The 27,194-nt window shown below is 38.5% G+C and overlaps 1 protein-coding gene across 2 annotated transcripts in view; it reads right to left on the bottom strand.

Annotated features, from left to right (window-relative positions):
- NOX4 (NADPH oxidase 4) overlaps positions 1–17,809 on the bottom strand; it is a 129,216-nt gene extending 111,407 nt beyond the window's left edge. Inside the window, exons 1-2 of one of the 2 annotated variants that reach the window (XM_081154290.1) lie at positions 17,692–17,809; positions 16,973–17,068 (exon numbers count right to left, since the gene is read on the bottom strand). Coding sequence is in view for 1 of the 2 variants with exons in the window: in XM_081154289.1 (XP_081010415.1) it covers positions 16,973–17,068; positions 17,692–17,748 (153 nt within the window). In the remaining variant the exon portion in view is untranslated. The remainder of the gene's footprint in view (positions 1–16,972; positions 17,069–17,691) is intronic. The other variant, XM_081154289.1, reaches the window with a different exon arrangement.
- Positions 17,810–27,194: the final 9,385 nt, after the last annotated feature.

Raw genomic sequence — 27,194 nt, 5'->3', positions numbered from 1 at the left:
GCATTTTTTGGAGTGTGGTGTTCTAGAAAGCTGAGACAGGCCTTGTCTCTGCGACATCACAGGTCAGGCAGATCTGATCACAATTACTGAGTATGTAGTCACCTCTCAGCTACCCTTATCAGGAACAGTCATTTCAAATCCTTGCATGATTCTTCCTCATCTTTAGACCATTATTAATTTTTCAACATTCCTCCTAAAATTTAGGAGGAATTTTGAAGACAAAATAGATATACTAGTGGCCTGAACATATGGAATACTTTCTTAAAGGAAACAATACTCATAGCAATGGCACCCCTTTGCTTGGTTAGAATTTTAGTCAGACTATTCATAATAAAGTATATTAAAACTCATATATTGAACATAAGATATTGAGTATTAAGATTTTTCTTTCATGTCTGTCAAGCATACTCTACTTAAATACAGCTATTTGACTCCTCTTGAACTCAATCTTACTTGTTAATAACCTGTCTTATTTGAATCTATAAAATTGTCTTTAAGTTCTACCTTTGTCATCAAAATACTAGCAATCTTAGCTAATGCAGCATGTCTTTTAACTATAACTTTCAACTTTGAATCAAGTTGACTTTCTTCCAGTCTTTCTTTGGAAAAAAACTTTCTCCAAGAGCCTATTGATTCTAAGAGAAAGAACTATTGATGCATTTAAATGGCCAAAATACCTAACAGAGTAGGAATTCAGTAAAGATAGACTGAATGAATGGATATTTGGTACAGATTATTTACCTAAACTTCATGATGCACACATACACTAGTCCCCCATTATCCACAGGAGATACGTTCAAAGACCCCCTGTGGATGCCTAAAACAGCAGATAGTACCGAACCCTATGTATACTGTTTTTCCCCATACAGTTGGCCCTCTATTTCTGTGGGTTCTGCATCTGCAGATATGAAGAAATAACCAAGGGACTTAAGCATCCAAAGATTCTGGTATCCTTGGAGGTCCTAAACCAAACCCCCACAAATACCAAGGGACAACTGTATGTACATACCCTATGATAAAGTTTAACTTAGAAATCAGACACAGTAAAAGGTTAACAACAATAACTAATCAAAAAGAATGTGCAACTCTACACAGTAACATAAGTTAGGTGAGTGTGTCATTATGAAGTAAAATGAGGGTTACGTGACCACAAGCACTGCAATAGCACAACAGTTGATCTGATAACCTAGGCAGCTTAATTGTCTGACAGGCAGGGAGCGTACACCATGTGGATAAGCCGAACAAAGGGATGATTCACATACCAAGCAAGACACAGCAGAACACAGATTTTATCACGCTGCTCAGCAGGACGCACAATTTAAACCTTATGAATTATTTCTGGAATTTTCCATTTAATATTTTCAGACCTCAGTTGACTATGGTTAACTGAAACCGTGGCAAGCAAAACTGTGGGTGAGGGTGGAGGTGGGGGGTACTGGTTACTGTATTTAAGCATTAGACTCTTCTGACAAACTCGTCACACGGTTTAACTGGTCAACATACAGTGGTTCACAGTTCATCCCCTGATAAAACAAAAATAAATCAAAGGTAAGATGGTATATTAGTATAATAGAGAAACTGTAAATCAAATTAATATTTTTTTTAAAAACTAACATTGAATAAAATAAAAATATCACATCTTGGCCTTTCTTTTAAAAATAAAATAACATACAGACATACTTATTCAAGTGTCCATGTAAATTTCTGTAAGGATACTCACTACAGTACGATCTGGGATACAAAACCAAAAAGAAAAGGACTAAAATGGCCAACAGGAGGGAAATGGAAAACAAATTACGGTACACATCATGGGATACTACAGAGATATTAAAAATAAGGTAAACTTGCATAAGGAAAATGAAATAATAATATGTGTGATATATTACTGAATTAGCAGTATATACATGTAGACATTGACATAGATTATATAGATGCAGATGGTTACTTCTTAGAAGTAAAGGGGATTTTCTAACTTTTTCTACTGTATCATCAGTATTCAGTATACAGAAGCACGTTTTACTTAAATGTAATATATTTTAACAATTAAGCATAAAGAACTAACTGGACAAATAACAATAAAACTACACAAAAAATTAAATCAATTGGTTAATATACTTTGAAATTCTAACAATATTTCCAGAAGACATGATTGTAAAAACAAAGGGGATATTCTGAACAATTCTGTTTTTCACAGCATTGTTTAGGTAAGTAAAAGTAACAGAAGCCAACTGAATGTTCAAAAATACAAAGATGTTTAAGTTAAGTGTGTTTTTATTTATCTGGTTAAAAATTTAAAATAAATAATGTGTGTATAACAATGAGTTTGTAATAATAGCAATATATCTAATATAATGTTTAATTCTATATTTTAAAAGATTATAAAACTATTTATTCTAAATGATCATATTTTTAAAAAGACAACTTTTATTTAGAAAGTAAACCAAAATGTTAACAATGGTTATGTGTGGATGCTGAGATATAAACGACTTTTCTTTTTGGCATTTCCTCCCCATTTCTATAATGAATATGAAAAATATTGAATCTAAATATAAAAGTCATAAGAAAAAATATTTTCTTAAAAAATAAAGTGAGAAAAGTCTGTCTTAAAAGTACAATTTGAAGAATAACATTATCTTCAAAGAATGAAAATATAAGTGGCATATTTCCTTTTATTTCTACTATTGTGCACTTTCCATTTTCCCCCTTAAATGCACATATTATTTTATGCTGGAAAACACATGATGTTCTTTATGAAATTATCTTGAAAATATATTCATGGCTTAAGATAGAAGCTTTCATAAGAAGGACATCAAGCTGCTGGACTCTTCCAGCCTTTTGATAAATGAGAAGATACTCATTTAAAGCACAGGATCAATAAGATAGGATAAGACGAAACAGGAATAGAAATGAACAGGGAAGAGTGGAAGTTATAATGAGGACCACTGTAGCTATTGAAGAAAAAAGGGGGTTCCAAGTAATGTAAAGAAGAATTATTGGGGTAAAGGGAAGGCACAAGAGACAAAGTTACTTACTAATTCTTTAGTGCTACTATAATTTAATTGGGGCCCAAACATTAAATATCACTCAAACTATGGTTCCTTTGTGATAGGTGCCATACTATATTTCTTACATCATGGTTAGTTTTATGTGCTGTTAAGACACTTGGCAAACAGATTCGGGGGGGAGGTATTTCAACATATATTGAAATACTAATAAAGAAAAACCCAATATATTGACATGAGGAAAAGTATAAAATAAAACAAATGAACAATAAACCCTCCATTCGCGTGCCATCTTACAACCATCCTAACTCAGTGTTTGGGGTTAGTACAGACTATCTATTATACTTTACAGTCCAGAAAGGGTGAATTGTTACTGTTGTAATTTATCTTTTTTTAATAACATATTCTATTGTATCCACCTAGGCTTTCAATGTTTGCTCCTATATTTATTACATTTCATAGTATTTCCAAGTTTGATATTATATTTGTTATTGTTGTTGTTTCTACTGTCACTGTTTATATGGCTACTTTTCAAATGGTTAATATTATGGGCAATACATTAGAAAGAGCCATATAAATACAAATTACTACATAAAATACCTGATGCATCGGTATTCTGATAGGGACTGAATTGAATCTGTTGATTGCTTTGGGCAGTACGGACATTTTAATGATGTTAATTCTTCCTATCCATGAGCATAGTATATCTTTCCATTTATTTATATCTTCTTCAACTTCTTTCTTTAATGTCTTATAGTTTCCCAAGTGGAAGGAATTATGCTAAGTGAAATAAATCATACAGAGAAAGACAAATACCATATGATTTCACTTCTATGTGAATCTAAAAAACAGATAATCAAACAAAACTGAAACAAACTCATAGATACAAAAGACAAACTGTTTATTGCCAGATTGCCGGAGGCAGGGGGTGCGGGGGAGGCTGATGGGTGAAAAGGATGAAGGGATTAAGAAGTACAAATTGGAATTTACAAAATAGTCACAGGGATATAACGTACAGCATATGCAATAGTCAATAATATTGTAATAACTATGCATGGTGCCAGGTAAATACTAGACTTATTAGGGTGATCACTTTGTAAGTTATATAAATGTCTAATCATTATATTGTAGACTTACTAAAAAAAAAAAAAAAAAATAGTGAAAAGACCCAAATAAACAAAATCAGAAAAGAGAAGTTACAATGGACACTATAGAAGTACAAAGGCTCATACAAGAATACTGTAAAAGACTATATGCCACCAAATTCGATAACCTAGAAGAAATGGACAAGTTCTTAGAAATATATAACCTTCCTACACAAAATCATGAAGAACTGGAAAATCTAATTAGACCAATCAAAAGTGAGGAAATTGAAACAACCATCCAAAACATTCCAAAAAGTAAAAGCCCAGGACCAGATGGCTTCACTACCGAATTCTAAAATTCAAAAATTTAATACCTATCCTTCTCAAACTCTTCCAAGAAATTGAAGAAGAGGCAGTACTTCCTAACACATTTCATAAGGCCAACTGACAAGGATAGCACAAAAAAGAAAACTACAGACCAACATCTCTGGTAAATACAAATGAAAAAATCTTAAAATACTAGCAAACTGAATACAACAATACATTAAAAAGATAATGCATCATGATCAAGTGGGGTTACTTCCAGGTACACAAGGATGGTTCAACATATGCAAATCAGTCAACGTGATACACTGCATATATAAAATAAAAGATAAAAATTTACAAGATACAACACCCTTTTATGTTTAAAACACTCAATAAAACGGATACATAAGGAAAGTGCCTCAACATAATAAAGGCCATATATGACAAACCCTCAGCTAATATCATACTCAATGGTATAATATCATACACATTCTCACCACTGTTATTCAACATAGTACTGAAGGTCCTGGACAGAGAAATCAGGCAAGTGAAAGAAATAAAGGCATCCAAACTGGGAATGAAGAAGTAAAATTGTCACTTTTTGCAGACCACATAATTCTTCATATAGAAAACCCTAAAAACTTCACACACAAAAAAAACCTATTAGAAACAATAAAGAAATACAGTGAGGTTGCAGGATATAAAATTAATGTACCAAAACCCATTGCATTCCTGTATACTAATAATGAAATTTTTAAAAAAAAACTCCTTTAGCAATTGCAGCAAAAAGAATATAATACCTACAAATACACTTAACAAAGGATGTGTGGGAACTACACACTGAAAACTATAAGATGTTATTAAAGTAAATTTAAGAAAACACACAAAAAATGGAAAGATATTCCGTGTTCATGGATTGGAAGAATCAACATAGTTAAAATGGTCTTATTACCCAAAGCAATATAGATTTAATGCAATCCCCATGAAAATCCTCATGGCATTTTTTAAAGATTTATATGGAACCACAAAAGACCCTGAATAGACAAAGCAACCCTGAGGGGGATGGAAATAAAAATAAAAAGCCAAAGAAATCACATTTCCTGACTTCAAATTATACTACAAAGAGACAATAATCCAAACAGCATGGTATTGGCAGGAAAACAGGCACACAGACCAATGAAATAGAATTGAGAGCCCAGAAATAAATGCACATGTATGTGGGCAAGAATTTTTGACAGAAGAGCAAAAAACATATAATGGAGAAAAGAAAGCCTCTTCAATAAATGGTGCTGGGAAAACTGGAAAGCCACATGCAAAAGAATGAAACTAGATTATTTACCACCATACACAAAAACAACTCAAAATAAATCAAATACCTAAATAAAAGACCTAAAACAATAAATTACATAGAAGAGAATATAGGTACTAAACTTATGGACCTTGATCTTACAGAGAATTTTATGAATTTGACACCAAAGGCAAGAAAATTGAAAGCAAAAATAAATGAATGGAACTATATCAAGCTGAAAAGCATCTGCACAGCAAAAGAAACCATCAACAAAACAAAACGGCAACCAACTGAATGCAAGAAGATATTTGCAAATAACACCTCTGATAAGGTGTTAATATTCAAAATATATGAAGAACTCATACAACTTAACACCAACCAACCAAACAACCGGATTAAAAAATGGGCAGAGAACCTGAACAAACACTTCTCCCAAGAAGACATACAGATGGCAAACAGATATAGGAAAAGATGCTCAGCTTCACTATTATTAGGAAAATGCAAATCAAAACTACAGTGACATACCACACACCTGCTAGAGTGGCTGTTACCAACAAGACAAGTAATAAGTGTCAGAGAGGCTGTGGAGGAAAAGGAGCCCCCACTCACTGCTGGTGGGAACGCAGACTGGTACAGCCACTAGGGAGAACAGGATGGAGGTTCCTCAAAAAATTAAGAATAGAGCTACCATATGACCCAGCAACCCCTCGTCTGGGTGTCTAACCAAAATTTGAAAACATTTTTTAAGATATATGTACCCCTGCCAGGCGGGTGTGGCTCAGCGGTTGAGCGTCGACCTAGGGTCCAGGAGATTCCCGGTCAGGGCACATGCCCGGGCTGCGGGCTGGATCCCCAGTCGGGGGCGTGCAGGAGGCAGCTGATCAATGACTCTCTCATCATTGTTTCTCTCTCTCTCTCTCCCTCTCCTTTCCTCTCTCTGAAGTCAATAAAGACATATTTAAATTTAAAAAAGATATATATGCACCCCTAGGTTTACTGTAGCATTATTCACAGTGGCCAACACATGGAAACGAGTGAAGTGTTCCTGCGATAGATGACAGGATAAGGAAGGTGTGGTGCATGTATACAATGGAATACTACTCAGCCATAAGAAAAGATGAAATACTGCCACTGGTAACAGCATGGTGGAGCTTGAGAATATCATGCTAAGTGAAAGAAGTCAGAGAGACAAAGTCAAGAACCATATAATTTCACTCATGTGGGATATAAAACTGAAAGCAACAAATGAACAAACAAACAAAAATTCATAGACACACAACAGTATGGTGGTTATGAGGAAAAAGGAAGGTGGGGGGAAGTTAAAGTGTAAAGGTGTCAAGTATATGGTGACATAAGAAGATCCGACTTTGGGAGGCAGACACAATGCAATATACAGATGATGTATTATAGAACTGTACACTTAAAAGCTCTATAATTTTATTAAGCATTGTTACCCCAACAAATTTAATTTAAAATTTTTAAAAAATAAAACCTACTGGGCAAAGTCTTTACATTATAAAACCAGTAAACTACCTTATAATACTTATACTATAAGAGTACACTTTATGTTCATGATGATGCTATTTGAAGTAGCAGGAAATTTGAGATAATTTAAATGTCCATTTTCTCTAAGAATAGATAAGAAATTGTGGCAGATACAAAATATGGAATATGCTGCAGCTGTAAGAAGCAAAAGACCAAAGAAACATACAGTCCCACGGATAGACTTTGAAAACATAATACCAGGTGAAAAGATGAAAGAAACAGAATGAGTCTATGCCCAATACCATTTTTGTGAATTAAAAGAAACATGTACATAAAACACCAACAGAAGGACACGTGTCAGCACATTATTAGGAAGGCTGCTAATGTAGGACAAAAGAAGGGATTGGAAAATGGAGTGTGATAAATAATGAAATAATGAATGAGTGAAGAGTGAAGAGTAAACAGGGGCCTTGAACAGACCCATGAAGATAAGTGCTATGAACTGAGGTTATGTTTAAATACTCTGTATCTGATATCAAAAATCTAGTTTTTTAAATCTTTTGTTTTACAGAGAGGATTCACTGCTAATGTCTTCTGAAATTAGTCTTCTCAGGTGTACCTAAATCTTTGGTTTGCTTGACAGAAATTTTTAAAAGGACCAAGAAATTTGGAGTTAAAATTTAAAAACTAATGTGAAATGAAAAGCAATTAATTGTAAACTTAGATATTTTTGAAATTATAATTAGGAAAAAAAATAGTGTCATTTGCAAAACATATTTTTTAATTCTTCAAAATTAGAAATAAACTTATCTTAGTTGCTGGAAACCTTTAGTCATTAGCAAACATTAACAAATAGATTTCAACATAAAAAGTCTTAACTTCAACAATGTTCCCTGAAAGAAATGACTCTAGCATTGTCGTAAATGTGTTTACTACAACTTGGTATTAGAAAGGAAAGTATTGATGATAGCCACTCTTGGAGGTGTGAGGTGATATCTTATTCTTGCTTTAATTTCCATCTCTCTGATGATTAAGTGACATTGAGCATCTTTTCATATGTCCATTGGCCATCTGTATGTCCTCTTTGGAAAAGAATCTATTCAAGTCCTTTGCCCATTTTTTTATTGGATTGTTTGGTGTTGAGTTGTATGAATTCTTTATCAGTTTTGGATATTAACCCTTTAACACCTGTCAAAATAGCTGTCATCAATAAATCCACAAACAACAAGTGTAGGTGAGGATGGGGAGAACAGGGAACCCTCGTGCACTGCTGGTGGCCTGCCGACGGGCGCACCCAAGATGGAAAATAGTAAAGGTACCTCAAAAAGTTAAAAATAGAACTGCCTTATGACCCAGTGATTCCACTTCTAGGTATAGATCCAAACAAACTCAAAACACTAAATCAAAAGAATATCTGCACCCCTTTATGCACTGTAGAGTTATTCACAATAGCCAAGATAGGGAAGCAATCCAAGTGGCCATCAAAGGATGAGTGGATAAAAAAGTTGTGCTACATTTATACAATTGAATACTACTTGGCCATAAATAAGAATAAGATATTACCATTTGGAACTAGAGGCTAAGTGAAGTAAGTCAATCAGAGAAAGACAGATAGAATATGATTTCACTTATAATGTGGAATTTAAAGAACAAAATAAATGAACAAACAAAACTGAAACAGACTCATCGACACAGAGAACAGACTGATGGTTGCCCGAGGGGGTGGGTATTGGGGGACTGGGTGAAAAAAGTGAAGGGATTAAGAAGCACAAATTGATAGTTACAAAATACTCATGGGGATGCAAAGCAAAGGGAATATACTCAATAATATTATAATAACCAAGTACAGTGCCAGGTGGGTACTGGAAATAGTGGGGGAACACTTTGTAAATTACATGACTATCTAACCACTATGCTGTACACCTGAAACTAATACAAAATAATATTGAATGTAAACTACAATTGAAACTTTTTTTGTTTTTTAAATAGAAGGAAAGCATCACTTTTTTAGGTGCTTATACTCATTTTTTCCACATCTTAGTGAATCTCCTCCTTTAAAAAATCCTGTAAGAGAGAAATTGGATGAAACCATGCAAAATGGTCACTTTTGTAAATCAAAATATTTCAATATTGTTTTTATGTAGTTCAATTTAATAATATAATTCTCAATTTAAAATTGAGAAAACTAAGGCTTTGAAGATTTCAATAGTTACTTAAAGACACAGTTGTTAAGAGGTAAGGTCAGTATTTCAACTAAGGTCAATTTGTGTACAAAAATCCATGTTCTTTTCACTACAGTATAATGTTGCCATTGATAAGTTGGAATTTTCACAGGTATTACTACATTTGAAATTTAAGCTTCATGCTTAGGAAAAGGCAATAGACACTTGGTTTTAACTAGAATTAAAATAAATGTTATTCAAGACTTTAACAATCTAAGTTTCAGATATCTGTAATCTGTGGGTTAAACAAAATGCATTTTCTCCTTTAAGCATGGCACACTCAAGCTTTAAAACCAGTACGAGTCTAAGGCATGTTTTCTTGAGGAAAACCAAAATGAAGGAAGCCTTGTAGATCCATTATGATCCAGGGAACTAAACTCTTCCAAGATTTTCACTTGAATCACTCCTTCACTGTCTTACATTTTTTTTAAAAATGTACAAGATCAAATAACTGAGAAGTTCAATGATGGGTTCTCCATAGGACGAGCCAAAGCCCAACCCCCAGAAAAATTCCATGTTAGGCAACAAATGTCATTCCTACAATGCCAAACAGCAAAAGCCATTTGTCAAGGAGAACTTTTATACTGAAGCTCTACATTCCTGTGGTTTAATGTGAGTCATTGTTTTCCAATTGGAGTCCATTAGTGTAGACCACTGATGATGTTTGCTTGGTTTTCCCTCTAGATATTCTGAGCTATGAAAAAAAGAAAAAGAAAAATGTATCTTCACCTTTGTTTGCATAACTAAAATCACTTTATAAACGTGCTCTTGGGCCCAAGCTTTTCAAACAAGGAGAATTAAGAAAGTTCAAAGAGATCCAAAGTAACGTATCAAAAGTAACTTGGCCAAGAAAAATCAGTGGGTGGTAAAAGCACTCATCACTCTATCTCATCTGTATTCTCAATAGATGGTTCTTATTTTCTTGTTCCAGAACTCTCTACTTAGGGTACCCTTACCCACCTTGAAATCCATGTTCCCATTGGAGATGAGGTGACAGGAGTTCACTCAGGATAAGATGCTAATTGGAAGGCATGGGAAAGAGTATATTGGGGGGAAAGGAAGTTAACAAAGAAAATCACAAGTATAGCACGGAGGGAAAAGAAGCTGGCTTGGATCCCTACCACTTCAGATCCTTCCAATGGACCTGAGCTTTCCAGGTTACATTAAACAAAATTACTTGCAATTTGAAATCAGCTGTTTGAAAATTGTAACATCAGAAAAAGGAATATAGTCAGAAAGGCTTTCACCATAGGTAATTTCATTAACTTACCTTAGTGTTGAAGCACCCGCTTAAAAAAAATCTGATATATAAAATGCTTTCACTTTGTGTACATCCCTCATCTCTTCTTGCCTCAAGCTACATCAGACCTCTAATTTTCTTGATGGGTGGAGACCTTTAACAATTTCCAAATCTACGAAAACCATTAAGGTATGCGTTTTTCCCTGGTAGAATATGTACTGGATTTATTTATCCATAGATAAGAGTCACTGTCAAATTCAACTTTCCCATTTCTAAAAATGTAAACAAATTCTATTGCTCATGAAAAGTCCATTTTCTCCTGAAGCCATCTCCTTTCTCTTTAGTCCCATTATTAGAATGCAACAGAAACTACTTTTCACAACAATAACTTTTAAGCACGTAGTTTGACTTTGATCACATTACAAAGATGCATCAAAACATGGGAACTAAAAGGTAAAGTAGGCTCACTGTCACCTAGGTAATTTAGCTTCATACTAAGGGCTCACTCTTAGTTCACGCCTTAGCATACTTATTAACTAAAACGTGCCACAGGCATTTAAGACCCCATTTAAGTAGTCGATACTGTAAATGTAAAGCATATTGGGTGTTAAGAGCCAAATAACATTTTTTTGTCATGAAGATGAAATCTCATTCCTTTGTCCAAACAGTTCTTTACGACTCCTAGATGAGCTCTGATATGGTACCAAGACTGGAGCCTTAAAATCTGGGAGGAATGAACAGAAAACAGAAAAGCATATGATAACAACCATTTCTTTTTTTTAACATCTGTGATGCTTTCAATTCTTCAAAGTAGTTCTGTATCCATTAGCTCCTCTAATCCTCAGCATAGTATTCTGAGATAAGGAGGGTGGTTTCATCATGTTTCACTGCCCACAGGGCAGTTAAGTGAAGTGTTGAATATGGCTATAAAGGGTGAGAGAAGAGGGAAGGAAAAAGAAAACCTGGCATTTCTGGACCTTTTACTATATAATAGGCTTTATGAAACTTTAATCCATGAGAAAGTTATTTATAATTTCTGTGCTTTACCTTCCTCTTATGTAATAGAACATACCTTGTAGATTAGATATGACATTGACACTGAATGTATAAAAAATTTAACACAATGTCTGGCCCATGAGAACATTTTAATGAATGTTGACTCTATTATTATTTATTTTATTTTTATTTTTTGTTTCACAATAATCTTGTGAAATAGGTATTATTTCCCTTGTTTATCTATTGAAGACTCTAAAGTTTTATGGAGATTAAAAAATGCTCTTTTGAATGAAATGCATTCTACATCAAGCTGAAACTCCAAGCAGCAATCATAACCAAGGTGCATAAAATTTGTGCCAATTACAAATATCAGCAGATAGCTGATATCAGGGTCAGGGAGGCAGCCAGAGCTCAAACGAAGGAAAAAATGTTTCCCTGTCCTACCATTGCTATATGTTCAGTAAGTTCCTTCCATCTTTATATTGTTGTAAATTATTTTAATATTTTTACTTACAAACATAAGTAATTTATAATATTACTATTTAGTACTATTAATATTATTAATACTATTAAAACTAAATCATGCTACTCAGTATTTACAATAATAGCTATCTTTTGCTAAGTGTATGTGCACCAAGTGCTAAGCATTTCACCTGCATTTCTGTCATGTCATCTCCACCACTAACATAAGAGGAAGGTGTAAGCCTGACTTTACTGACGATTTAAGCTTAGGCTCAGAGAAGTAATCTGTCACAATCATAAAGGAATATAAATGCCTGAGCCAAGATTCAAACTCCCATGTAGTTCCAAAGTCCATGATCTTGTCAAAAAGGAATTAGAGTTGTTTGATTTTCCTCCCCAGAATTACCTAGGCACTTAAAAATCAATTTTATGATCAATGAAATGCTTAGCATGATGAACTAGAAACACTGACTAGACTTAGAAGACCTACCATCCATATTGAGCTTTCCAGTGAGTCTATAAAAGAGGCATTTAACTATATATACCAAGTTGATCTGTCTAATGAGATAAATGAACTGGAACAATCCCCAAGGTCCCTATAACATTCCACAGGTCAGCAGGCTCCTCTCCCTTAGACTGGATGTTCCATCCAACATACAGCCTCCAGAAGGGTGAGGAAATAAATTTCTGTTATTTGAGCCACCCAGTCTGAACGGAAGCCGGAGCAAATTAAATACAATAGGTATCAGGATACCTACTAACTGAACAAGTCTGCCTCAAGCTTAAGAATAAGAAAAGAGAATCCTTGTGCACTCTTGATGGGAATGCAAATTGGTGCAGTCACTATGGAAAGCAGTGTAGAGATTCCTTACAAAACTAAAAAATGAGATTATAAAAGGACAGAGCAAAGAACTGTGTCTAGTACACAGTATGTGATTAATAAATTATAATAGTTATTATTAGGGTGAATCACTTGAAATGGCTGGTACTTGATTACTTTTGTTCTATCAAATGGCAATTCCATACAGTTTAACCTAATGTTAATGTTGCAAAGAGGCGGAGGCCACAATGGTTAAGGATATAAATTCTAGTACCAGTATGTTTGGGTTAGAGTCCTACCTACCTCGGTCACTCACTAGGCAAGATACAAAACTTCTCTAATTCAGTTTCTTAGCTGCAAAAGTAAAAATATCTACTCCATAGGATGGATGAAAAAAATTAAATAAATTAATCAACACAAAACTCTTAGATTAATGCCTGATACTTAGTCCTCAATGAATGCAATCTGTTATTGATATTATTAATGAAATGAAGGAGGTATATTTGAAAATCTCTGAAATTAGTTCCAGCACCCAATTCTATGCTGTTTTGGATGGTGTTAATAAAAGAGAATTATAAAGTGGCCATTTAGCTCTATAAAAGCTAAAATATTGTGGAATGAGGAATCATTTAAATAAAAATGTCTCATAATCCCTTAACAATTTGTCTGAGACAAGTCAAACAACTGGAATGCTGAAAATGTGTTATCTTAGGGAGAAATCAATAATTTTCCTTAACTTCTTAAGTTTCTAAACATCTTTAAATAGCATTCCACATAAGATGAAAAGCTAGAGGTCTATTAAGTGTGGAGTTTAATATGTTCCTGCATAGGGTCATAGAGTTGTTCGTTATAACAGGCTAACTCTTGAACTGGCAGGATCGACGGATCAGAACGGTAACAAACCCACTAACTCAGTGGGTGACAGTAAGCAAATCACTTCAACCTCATTTTTCTATTTGGGAAAATGAGGAAGAAGTCTAAGGTATCAAAGTTCTCTTCTAAGTCTAAAATTCTATGAGTCTCTATTGTAAACAGATTAAGAATACAGTGATTGCATCAAGGTAATATAATCCATTTCCCCTGTCAATAAATAGGAAGTAAATTGTTCTCAAATAGCAAAATGTTAAAAATAAAAGGAAACAAAAAATATACTTAGTTAAAAATATCCCAAGTTAAAAACACAGTATTTTTTGTAATAAAAGGAAAAAAGTTAATAATCAAGCCTTTTCTGAAATTGACAGGAGGCATATATTCCTTCTCAGCAGAATTAAAGCTGCCTAGGCCAGCAGTGAAACCAATACCAACTTAAAATCCCAGGTCCACTGGTCCAGAGACTCAAGTCTCTGACCTTAAGAAACTCACAGGAGATCAGATTTCTGTCTCAGAAATATGTTATGATATAACTCCTAGGACTCTTGAGAGGGTAAATTAGTTAATGTTTCTAAGTCACTTAAGGGATAATGATTGACCAAAGAAAGACGATCACTGTGAAATCTGAAAACACAACAAAACACTCAATGCTCACTACATTTTTCTAATTAACCTAGGTATCTCAATAAGAGCTTAAAAAAAAAGATCTTCAAGATCATGTCATAGATCTAAAATAATAATTGTAAGACAAAGCAAAAAAAAAAAAAATTACATTCTCATCATGGCATCATAAGAACAACTAGGCTAAAACTGAACAGTCCATACACATATGTCAGTTTTGTGGAAAACATAAAACCAAGACACATTGAATCTGGTATCATGAAACTCATTCTCTTCTGAAATTAAAAAGTTTATATCAATTAAATGATATTCTTTAATTGTTAAACTATCAGAAATACAACTCAAACAGGTGAACATGAATGTGACGGTTTCTATAGACCGTATCCTGTTAAATTGCTCTGACACTTCAAAAAATTTAAGAAACAAAACTTCTCAGAGTTGGTGACAACACATTAGTACTTTCCATTAAAGTACAAGCAACTACATTTTCCAATACTTGAAAATAATCGAATCAAAAACAGATTTCATCTTAAGTAATCAATGGAGTCCTTAATTTAAAAAGTAATGTTACCCCAATAAACTGAATTTTTAAAATAGTTGTTATGGGAAGATGGAGGAAGTTATTGTTTGGTTGGTTTGGATGTTGTTTTGACTTCCCTCAAAAGACTTTTTTTCCCTCTTAGATAATTTTAAGATTCCAATATTCACAGCATGTCATAATTAAACATCTTCTAGGAAGTCTGATTAGCACATTAACTCAAGCATAAACCAGCTGTGACGGTGTTGCCTCCAGGTCTGGATCAAACCTGTCTGGGAAACAATCATGAAGAAAACTCCTACTAAGACATATTAACTCCAACATTATTTTATCTTCCATCATTTAAGATCTTCTTTTCCCTGTCAGCTCTTATGCAATTTTTTTACTCCTTAATTTTGGTATGAGGACAGCCACCTAGCCTACTAGGAATAAAAATGGATACATCAGCTATGAAAATTAAATATCTTTACCTTCATTCTCAAAGGCTCCCACCACCAGATTAGGGAGAAGTCAGAGATGTTTTTACAGTTACATGCCAATAATTAGAGCCCACAACTTCCCATCCAATATCAGCTCCTATTTTGACGAGGGGGAGCAAGAGGGCTACCCATACTCTGAAGTCTTTTGATTGTACTGATTGGTGGCTAGTTGTTTGCTTTCAAGCAGAATAAGTGCATTTGGCCGTAAGGTGGGACTATCTTCCCCCACAGTCTACAATGTGCTGTCCAAAATAGTGGCCACTAGCCACACATGGCTCTCGAGCATGTAAAATGTATACAGAGCCACCAAGGGACTATATTTTTAATTTTATAAGTTTTATAAACTTAAAATAAACTTAAAAGCTGACACTCACTTGTGTTATTGGAAAACTTTAAATATGTCTGGAACAACCTGGATATGTGAATCTACTGTATCATCCATAAAAGTTTCTGAAATCTAAACATAGGTCAAAGTATTTCTGATGAAAACTTAGTGACTGAATGGTGACATGCATAAGTGTAAAGCACATGCTATATTTCAAAGAATTAATAGGCCAAAAAATAATGTAAAATATCTCATTAAGAATTTTTTTTTAAAAGATGGATCACCTGGTGAACACTTCAATCTATTGTAATACTTTGGTTATATTATTTTAAATAAAATATATTACTAAAGTTAATGCCACTGGCTTCTGCTTACTTTTTAAATGTACTACCGGGAAATTTTAAATTACTTATGACTCATATTATATGTCTATTGGGTGGCACTAATAAAAAGTAATAATACTAACCAGTGACGTAAGTACCTGAGATGGGCCAGTGACGTAGTTTAGAAAATCTGTGTAGTAGGAGAAAAAAGCAAAAGGCCGGAAAGCAGTGCGTTCGAATCCAGCTCTGAGGGACTTGAGCAAGTCATTCTGCTTCCTTAGTCTATATTTCCCCGTGCGTAACATGGGAAGAATGGTTTACTGGCTTAAACAAGATATTTGCAAAGTGCCTGGCCTATCATTGGCCTAAATAAACCGTTGACGAAATAGTTGTTTTGCAGTAGATGGCAGAGATTTCAGACAACTACTAAGAACTAACTGCTTCTCAATGTCAATGACCACTGCGGCAGACACAGAGTTTGTGAGAAGGGGCAGTAAAAGGGAACACAGCAGAAATCCCTGGATGAGCTGATGGGCAGGGCAGGCTGAAGTCTCCATCAGCGAAAACTCCACGCCTGCCTGTCATCCCCGGTGCTCCTGCAGAAGCAGGTCCTTCAGGGCACTCAGCAGCTGACAAGAAGTAGCAGCTTCTCCCAGGCCCTCCTAGCCTCTTCTGAGGGCCTCACCCGCTTCACCCCAGCAGATATGACCCTCAGGGCTTAGAAGGGTCGGTCACTTTAACCCCGACGCGTATAAATGATAAATCAAGAAAACTTGACCACTTTAGGGATGCATAAATATTTCAGAGCGGACAACCAATGTTTGTCTCATGAATGGAAGGGCTGCCCAAGGACCTGTAGCAGGGTCTGCCCACATCAAACATTCCAGGAGGTCACCCAACTCCCACTTACCCCCAGCATCTGGTGGAGGTAGTGGTACTCTGGCCCTTGATTGTACTGCAGGAAGGTTTTCCAGAAAAGCAGCACGTTCAGGGAGAGCCAGATCAGCTAAATCATAGGAAAGGAGAGAGGAAAAAAAGTAAACATAAACATTACCTGAGGAATGGCAACCTTAAAGTACATCCCTTGGACACAATACTTTAATGGAACCCCAAGGCATTGAAGAAAGCAATCTGAGCACCCCTCCCAAAAAAAACCACAAAAACCCTCAGGTCGCTGTGCCCCTCAGGGGAAGCGTCTGGACCGTCAGCAGGTCCCCTGAAGGGTCTCAGACCTCCCTCGCTGCACAAACTGAGACTCAGACATCGGCGGCATCGCCACGTCCCCAGCGCCGTACACTGTTACAATGTAACACCAGGGAGAAGCAACCGGGGGAAAGGGCAGGGAAGGGCGGTGTTTAAAGGGTTAAGAGAAAGTCGCGTCCGTCCGAGAGCCCTTCTCCCGAGCTCCCCGTCCGCGCTCCCGGCAGCGGGAAAGTTCCCCGCACGGGCAGGAAGGGCGGGGTCGCTCTCATCCCCAGGTACGCGGGGCGCAAAGTTGGGAGAGCTGACAATGGTGAAATTCGGGGCAAAACTCCCAACTCCAGCGTCCCGCCCGCGCACGCTCAGGGCAGGGATCGAGATCTCTGCGCGAGGGACCCAGCGCGGGGACAGCCCGGCCCGCCATCCTACCAGGCAGAGGAGTTTGACCCCGTCGTTGTCCAGCCAGCTCCTCCAGGACACAGCCATGCCGCCCGCCCGCCCGCCCGAGAAGGAGCGGCGGCGCCCGGGCCGGCGGTTCCAGTAGCGCGGGCGCGGCGGGGGCGGGGGCGGGCCGGGCCGGAGGAGGGGAGGGCGCTGGTCACACGCTGAGTGCAAGCCGGGAGGCCGGCGCCCCGCCAGCCCGGGCGGGGTCTGCGCCCCGGGGCCGGGTCTTCCGGGCGCTGCGCTGCGCGCTCGGCGGCTCCGGGCGCGCGCCCCCCGGGCCGGGCCGCCCGAGCTGCGCGGGGCTGCACCGCCGCGCGCGCCCCTTTGTCTGGGGCGAGCTGCTGCGGCGGCCGCTGCGGGCCGGGGCGTCGGGGGCTGGGGGCTGGGAGGCGTCCCGCAGCCCCGCCTGCCCCGCCCCGGGAGACAAAGATGTGGGGAAAGACTCTCGGACTTAACGGGGGGACGCTGGCCTCCCTTCTCGCGCGCACACGCACCTAGTTCTTTGGGACAGGTCGTTTTCTCCAAAAAAGTTCAAGTCCAAGCGCCGTGGTGACGGAATGAAGGCCGGAAACAGCCTTTTGTGCACCAGCGCCCCCCGGCTCCGGCCCACGCTCGGCAGCTCATTGCACCCCAAAGGCCCCCTCCCCAGCCCACGCCCGGCGCCCCTCTGCGCCCGCCTCTTCGCCACCCGCCTTCCCCACTCCAGACCATGCCGGCCAAGCGTTTAAGGAAAACCTGAACAGAGAGAGCCCAAAGATGACTGGTTAAAGACGACTAATCCTCGGGGGCTTCAGGGAAGTTCAGGTGTACCCCGCTGAGGAATCTGCATTTTACTACCTGGGACCAGTCTGTGCAATAACGGGGATCCTCTCAAGGTTGTCGCAGACAGAGCCAGGGCAAGGCTGAGAAGAGCGTGGGACTGACACAGGGCACCTGGCCTGCTCTGCAAAGCGTCAGAGTTAGGGGAGAGAGAAAACATCATTCACATGGAAGAGTACCTGAGGACAAATAAGTGTCCAATACATGTTTGTTAAATCGGGAACTTCCCAACATGGACAACTAACAAGTGGTGGAAAAAGTAAAACCATTGGTAGTCTAATCTCATGGCTTTCAAGGGGGTTTTTTGTTTGGGTTTTTTTACAAAATACGTATTACAACACATGCCATCCTATATCATTGAAACTAAAATTTCATAAAATCGTACTTCCTTTACCAAATGCAATGTACTTAATTCAGTTAATTTCATGAACTGATTAATGGCTGATTCAATTCAAAACTTGAACGATCCATATCGAATCCCAGTTATATTTCACCAAGTTCTAAGAGTCTGTGCTCTCTTTTTGATATATGAGTTTCCTGTTTCCTGCATGATAAAATCCTGAAAACTGTCCCAAATCTTCCTGGAGTAAGGGAGCATATTATTTATAAATAAACGCCCTGCTCTTATTAACCATGTGGTACCTAAAGGGCCAGAAAAAGAGCACACAGACAACCCAAGGAGTAGCCCCACTGAAGGAAGTTCACATTCTGGGACACACTGGTGCTCCTCAAAACTACATCCCTAAGTAACCATTCCAGAGCCATCATTTCATTAGATAGGAGGTGGGGAGGGTCTAACACATGGTTTGGTTCTTGTCATGAGTTGAGAGGAGTGAAACAATTGAAGAAGAGTAGAATAAAAGACAGTGTTTTAAAAGTTCAGCTACTTCCAGGAAAAGAAAAGAATCTAGCTCTCACTGTGTACACAAGTGTCAGGCACTGTCCTTGTTCCTTCATATATAAAATCTCACTTAATTCTCACAATAGCCATGTGGATGTCAGTGCTACCACTTTAAAAAGATAAGGAAACTGAAGCTCAAAGAGACTGAGAAACATTCTTGAGGGGATGGGGAAACAGGGTGACATTGGTCAAAGGGTACAGACTTGCAGTTATAAAATGATTAAGTTCAGGAAATCTAATGTGCAGCATGGTGGTTATAGTTAACCGTATTATGAGAGAGTAGATCTTCAATGTTCTCACCGCAAAAAAGAAATAGTGACAATGCGAGGTGATGGAAGAGTTAGCTAAAGCTTGGATGACAATCATTTCACTATATACGTGTATCAAATCAGCACAATGTTACATGTCAATCATCTCAATAAAGCTGGGGGGAAAATTATGTTAACTGGAATAATAGCATCACAATAAAGATGAAATAAATAAATAAAAAGAGAAAAGACACTTGCCTGAAATGGTAAAATAGTACTTGTTTATGGCTCAAACAACCCATAATCAGATACTTTGGTGAAACCCGTTTGTAAAATGACAGAATGCTAAACAAATGCCGATTGTTATCCTTTTCACTATTATAGGAGGTCTGTAAGAGGGGCCCAGGATCCGACTGTTTCTGTTGCCTTACAAGGAAATGATACTGGAAGCTATCCCCAGGAGACAGAGCCATTGCCCTGTTAAGTATGAACTCTCAGTATTGAGTTTCTTTTCAATACAATTTTCTCTAGGCCAGGTGGTTTAGTGCAAGTTGTTAGTATTGTCTTTCCCAAGATGGGAAGGGCTGTCCTTGAAAGCGATGAGGAGAGAGTTCTACAGCTGTATCGGTATTCCCAAACACATAATGGAAAAAAGTCACACGTTTGTCAGGAAAAGATTTCCTAGGAAACAATCAAATGACAAATACCTTTGCTCTTGGTTGAAATAATGGTAAGAGGATAATAATCATTCTATGCTGATGATAAACTCTGTTTGGCAGTTAGAGATGTTCTTGACCTATTGCTATTGCTTACTAAACACAGCAGCTTTCTTTTTGGTAGACAGTGTCCATCATATGAAATCCATGGGGAAAATGGATAAATGTTTGCCCCTCTGCCTACTTTTATTACTCTGCTTCTTTGTTTGTCAGCTCAGAGGCATATCTTTCTCATGAAGATTTTCCTAACCCACCTCTCCTCCATCTCACACAGACCCTTCCTGTCATCTCTGTATTCTTCAATGTGTCCGAAATACACTATAGAAGATTGCTACTGAACAGAAAGTGTTCCTCCACCTGGATCTAGCAGAGCCAAACACCGAACACAAAGAATTGTGGTGGAGAAACATTGGCTATTATATTATGAATGGTGCCACTCAAGGAAGCTGGAAGCTAATGCTCCAAAGCCCAAACTCCCAGATGGATGGCATATAGGTTACAGATTGTATAGGGCAAAATCACAGGCCACCGTGGGTTAGGGGTTTCAGGGTCATGCTGGGAGCTGACTGGTCGGAGGTGAAGTAAAAGAGTAATAATCATTTCTTCAGGTCTTGAGGACAATTCTGAAGTCTTTTCTGGGTCCCTCTGTCCTGTCTCATGAGAAAGTAGCCAGGGCTCAGTAGTTGAAACATAACTTAGGCCAAGATGTTATCTTTAGCCTGCCAGTGGTTTGAACCTAATGACCATTAGTCAGATACTGGCTATTGTCTTCTGCTGGGGATGGGGTGTGGAGTAGTTGCCAGTTATCCAGGGAAAGGCTAGATCTCTGAGGAATATATATATACACACATACATATATATATATTGAGAGAGAGAGGCTTAATTTCTAGACCTAAGAGTTAAAGCTAAATTTAAAGTCAAAAGACCTTCCCTCAGTTTTATGATCATCACTGCATTTTCCACATAATTTAATTGTATGTATATGTGCGTCTACTTCCCCTCATCAACTGATCTCCTCAAAGACAAGGATCCCATCCTATTCAGTTTTAATCCAGGACTTAGAACAAAGATGGCTACATAGCAGGAGCTTACAGAATGTCTATTAAATGAATGAATGGTAGTTAACTATATTGCCCCTCACTCTGCACCTCTCAAACTTCAGTTTCTCAAGTGTAACTTTCCGGTAATATAAGAAAAGTTTCTGCTCAGCTTGATAACAACTAACTGGCAGAAAAGGACACATGGGACAAGGCCTCCTTGATATAGTGTCACCTACAGCTCAGGTCACAGGCTATGCATTTGAGACAAGTGGGGACATATTAGTTTCCTGCAGCCACAGTAACTAATTATCCCTGAGTGGCTTAAAACAACAAAAATGTATTCTCTCTCAGTTCCAGAGGCCAGAAGCCTAAAATCAGACTACTAGGTGAAAATCAAGGTGCTGACAGGGCCACACTCCCCCCCCCCCCCCGAGATTCTGAGGGAGGATCTGTGCCCTGACCCTTCCCGCCCCTGGGAGCTGCTGCCGGGCCCTGGCTTGAGGCTGCATCATTGCACTCTGCCCTCGGTGGCCACATTGCCTTCTCTTCTTCTACCTGTATGCACAGCAAATCACCACCTGCCTGTCTCTTATAAGGACACTTACGATTGTATTTAGGGTCCACCCAGATAATCCAAGATGATCTCCCCAGGTCAGGATCCTCAATTTAATCACATCTGCAAAATCCCCTTTTCCTTAAAAAGTAACATTTATAGGTTCCTGGGATTGGGAACTGATATATTTGGTGGGTCATTTATTCAGTGCATGACAGCATCTAAATTGATTTAATTGATGCTACTTTTCTTTCCCTGATTAGACATGCCAGCCTTAGAGTAGGGTTTTTCAGGAAATAAAAAAGAATGCAATCTTGCCGTTTGCAACAACAGAGATGGGCCTGGGGGGTATGATGCCAAGTCAGACAGAGAAAGACAGGTACTGTATGATTTCACATACGTGGAATCTTAAAAAGTCAAACAGAAACAGACTCATAGATACAGAGAACAAACTGATGGTTCCCCGAGGGGGTAGGGGATGGGTGTAAAAAGTGAACGGGACTGAGAGGTACAAACTTCCAGTTATAAAATAAATAAGTCACGGGGATGGAATATGCAGCAAAGGGAATACAGTCAGGAACATCATAATAACTTTGTACGATGACAGATGGTTACTAGAAGTATCGCAGTGATTGCATTGTAAGGTATAAACATGTAGAATCACTGTGTTGTACACCTGAAGCTAATATAATGTTGTACGTCAGCTGTACTTTAATAAAAAGAAAATAAGTGCCCTGGCTGGTCTGGCTCAGTGGCTAGAGCGTCGGCCCTTGGATAGAAGGGTCCTGGGTTCCACTGTGGCCAAGCGCACGTACCTCGGTTGCAGACTAGATCCCCGGCCCCAGGTGGGACAAGTGCGGGAGGCAGCCAATGGATGTGTGTGTCTCTCTCTCCCTTCCATTTTCTCTGAAAAGCAATAGGAAAAATATCCTCGAGTAAGGATGAAAAAGAAAAAGAAGAAAAAGAAAATAAGGAAAAGTTAGGACTCTCAGTTAGCATTTCTGTTAAGTCAAAAAATATAGACCAGGAACTGTTACCAGCAGATAGGAGACCTGGGGTTCTTGTCTTCTTGAAGGAAAGATTTCAATCAAGAGACAAAGTGTAGCAAACTAAGTAAGAATTTATTGGCCACAGCAAAAATATACTTAGGACGGTGAAACAAGGAAGGTGCGTGGAAGAAGCAACAGGAGAGCCTGGCTGGGCTGCTTGGGCTCACTGAGGAGTCAGAGAAAAGGGGGCCTTGGAGACAGGTTCAGGGGGTTATCCCAGGATGAGCTGCCACTGCCCATTGCTCCCCTGATTGCGAGTCTCCTGGGGTCCCCTCAGTGGGAAGAAGGTGGAAGGGAATGGCCTGGGCATGCTCCCCTGGGGCATAAATACATTCATTCTGAGCGTATTTATCTGGCTCTTGCAGGTGGGAATCTTAGCAGAGGCCTCAGGGGAGGGTCTCAATAGAATATTCAGCAGCTTTCTGGGTGCGCTCTTTCAAGGTCGTGGTCCCCACTGATTGATCAGCACCAGGGCAGGGGGTCATTAGTCAGTGCAGCTGGTCCTGAGGTAGCTACAGTGTCACTTGTCTGGTTTTGCTGCTTTTCTGGGCCTGGAGCTGAAATATAACTAGGGCCTAGATGTTATCTTTAGGGAGGAAAAGGTATCGGGGTCTAAACCACATAACTAGTGGTATGAAAGATCAGAGGTCCAAACCACATGATCAGTGATAGGCTAGGGGAGGACAGGTTACCCTAGGAGCAACGTTCTCGTTTCCCTAGTTTGGTGAGGTGGCTCAGCTGGTTGCAGCCTCGTCCAGTACACCAGAAATGTTGCGGTTTGATCCCTGCTTGGGCGTGTACAGGAGACAACCAGATGTTTCCCTATCCCATCCATGTGTATCTCTCTCTCCCACTTCCTCTCTCTCTAAAATCAATAAAGAACATATCCTCGGGCGAAAATTAAAAAGAGAGAGAGAAAAGGAAACTACACCAGGTCCCTGAGACCCTTGCTGAAAAGAAACATCGATGGCTGGCCCCCGGTGAGAAATGGCCCTAAGGCAAGATTCCAGACTGTGACTCACTGTCATTTTTATACAAAATCATTCAGGAATGTCTACCGTGTACTCACACAGTTAGGTCAGCTCCTTGAGAAATGCTGAAGAAGCTGGAGAGGCTCTTATGCTCTCAAGTATCAGATACTTTGTTGGAAAGTAATGTTTTAAAATGTGCAGACAATTTAAGAAAGCAGGACTACAGGCTCTGGATGAAACCTTCTTGAACAAAACTGAACCATGATGAACTTTTGTTCAAATTTGTCTTGCACAGAGCACTTTTCCAAACTTCTGGATTTAATAGACCAATAAAATTTCAAAAAGAAAAAATTAAATGGAAACCAACATAGACTATGTTACCCAGATTTTTGCTGCAAGTAAAGAAAATTTTTTAAATGAAAAGCAAAAATACCATACACTTCATGTTTGTTAAAGAAAATTCATTTTTACAAAACAAAATTATAAGAAATACTGACTACCTTAGGCTTCCATAGGCTCTCATTCCTTGCTACCACCAACCCCCTCGGCTCTCTCTCTTTCTCTCTCCTCAGATTATTTTTTATTATTCAATCCTCAAATCTCTTCTATAAAGCCATACTTATCTTTATTCCAATTTTATACATGAGGAAACTGGGGCACATAGATAGTAACTAACTTGCCCAAAGTCACCAAGGCATTAAACAGCAAATGCCCAGAAGCCAATACCCCTGCTCCTTCCTCTAGTCATGTAGTCGTTTCTGAACTAGGACCACCATGTGTTCGGAGCTGCAATTCTTTCAACCTCAAATGGAGCTGTAGTTCTCGCCTTTTCCCAGTCATCTGAAGTGTGTAGGGATTTCCCAGTGTACTGCCAAGACAGTGCACATTCTCAAAAGACTATCTTTCATCCTGGAAAGTGTAGTTCAATGGTTAGAGGGTCCGCTCTTGCAGTGGAGGGTCTGGGGTTCTATTCCTGGTCAACGGTAGGCACCTGGGTTGCAAATTTGATCCCTGGCCCCAGTTGGGGCATGTGAGGGAGGCAACCAATTGATGTGTTTCTCTCATATTGTTGCTTCTCTCTCTCTCTTCCCCTCCCTCCATCCCTTCCACTCTCTCTCTAAAAAAAAAAAAAAAAACCAATGGAAAAATACATCCTGGAGTGAGAATTAACAAAAAAATTAAATAAAATAAAGGCTATCTTGGATATTACTTGTCCATTTTAACTGTATGGCATTTCCATTAACAGAATAATTCCAGGATGTCCAGGATGTTTGTACTATTTTATTGTTCTTAAAATTTTAACTAAAAGTACCCCGGAAGATCAAAATAGTATGTTCCTAACGCTTCCATGTTTCTGGTTGCATGCTAAAACAGCTTTGAAATATTGAGGAAATAAGATTTAATTTTCTTCCCTAGTCTCATTTCACTTTCTGAGCATAAAAAAAAAAATCTTGTCGTAACTATTAAAATTCATGTTAAATGATCATAAAAATATCAGAATATAAAAAGGGTTTAGAGAGCATTATAATTTTCACTTAATTGATTAGAAGCTGGAGCCCTTTTCTCAGTCCCTTTTCACACACCCCACCACCACCAACTAGGCCTTTGCACAGCCTGATAGCTTGTATTTATATATTCATTCATGAGTCTCTGTCACAAAATGTAAACTCCCTGAAGGTAAAGTTCATGTCTGAGTTTGCTTATTTTTATTTCCCCAGAGACAGGTATAGGGCTTGGAACATGAGTAGGAGCTCAGAAATTATTTTGAATTAAAGAAATGAAAGCCAGGAGGAGAAGAGATTTTCCAACTTCCCCTCCAATAATATCTACACACTGATATTTCCTTTTCTACACTGACTTGGCATTCTGTACTTTATTTTTCTTCCCCAAATATATCCTGTTTCCTCACATCTTCATTCATGTCTGCATGCTATTCTTGCTTCCTGGCATCCTACCTAGTGATACTCACTTAGTCTCCAAACTCAGGACAAGTATTCTTTCCTCTTAGAGGCCCATGTGGATCCTTCTCAGCTGGATCAGGAACCTCTTACTTGTGAGCCTCTGCCCACTGTGTAGCCCTCTCGCAGAGCAGTTACCAAGCTGCATTTGTCCACGTATTTTCTAGGTTGTTTCTCCAACTAGCCTGTGAGCACTTTGAAGACAGGAAACTTTTCTTCATTACCTGAAGCCTTGCACATAGTTAGTGCTCAGTATATACTTAATGGGCAAATGAATAAATGAATGAATGAATGAAAGTCTAGCATACAATAACAGTTCAGGTTATTTTCAAAAAAAATCAGCGCTCACCAAATCTTATTCTAATTGTTCATTGTGTAGCAAAGGTTTCAGGTTAGATTGATGGAAAACAAGTTCAGGAAGATAAAAAGAAAATAAGAAAATTGACTGTTGTTGCCTACCCCCTCCTCAACAATAATGCAATCTAACCTTCAGACAAACTTTTTTCCTACTCTCCAAGAATTTGGGCCTGGACATTTCAAAGTCTTTTGTTTTGTTTTTTGTGATGTTGGAAATATATATATATATATATATATATATATATATATATATATATATATTTTTTTTTTTTTTAAATTTATCTTTCTTATTGAAAGTGTTACAGATGTCTCCTTTTCCCCCCATTGATCGCCTCCATCCCACATCCACCCCACCCCCAGGCCTTCCCCGTACCAATGTCTATGTCCATGGGTTATGCATATAGACATATAAGTTCTTTGATTAATCTCTCCCCACCCACTCCCCCCTCCCCACCTTCCCTCTGAGATCCCTCAGTCTGTTCCATGCTTCTGTGTCTCTAGATCCATTTTGTTCATCAGTTTATTTTGTTCATTAGATTCTACATATAAGTGAGATCATGTGATGTTTGTCTTTCTCCGACTGGCTTATTTCACTCAGCATAATACCCCAGGTCCATCCACACTGTTCCAAAGGGTAAGAGCTCCTTCTTCTTCACAGCTGCATAGTATTCTATGGTGTGGATGTCCCACAGCTTTTTATCCACTCATCTACTGATGGGCACTGGGGCTGTTTCCAGATCTTAGCTGTTGTAAACTGTGCTGCTATGAACATAGGGCTGCATAAGTTCTTTGTGATCAGTGTTTCAGGATTCTTAGGATACAGTCCTAGCAGTGGGATCACTGGGTCAAAAGGCAGCTCCATTTTTAATTTTTTGA

The sequence above is a fragment of the Miniopterus schreibersii genome (genome assembly GCF_964146895.1).
Source record: "Miniopterus schreibersii genome assembly, chromosome: 12".
NCBI lineage: Eukaryota > Metazoa > Chordata > Mammalia > Chiroptera > Miniopteridae > Miniopterus > Miniopterus schreibersii.
This window is presented reverse-complemented; position numbering and strand designations above follow the sequence as displayed.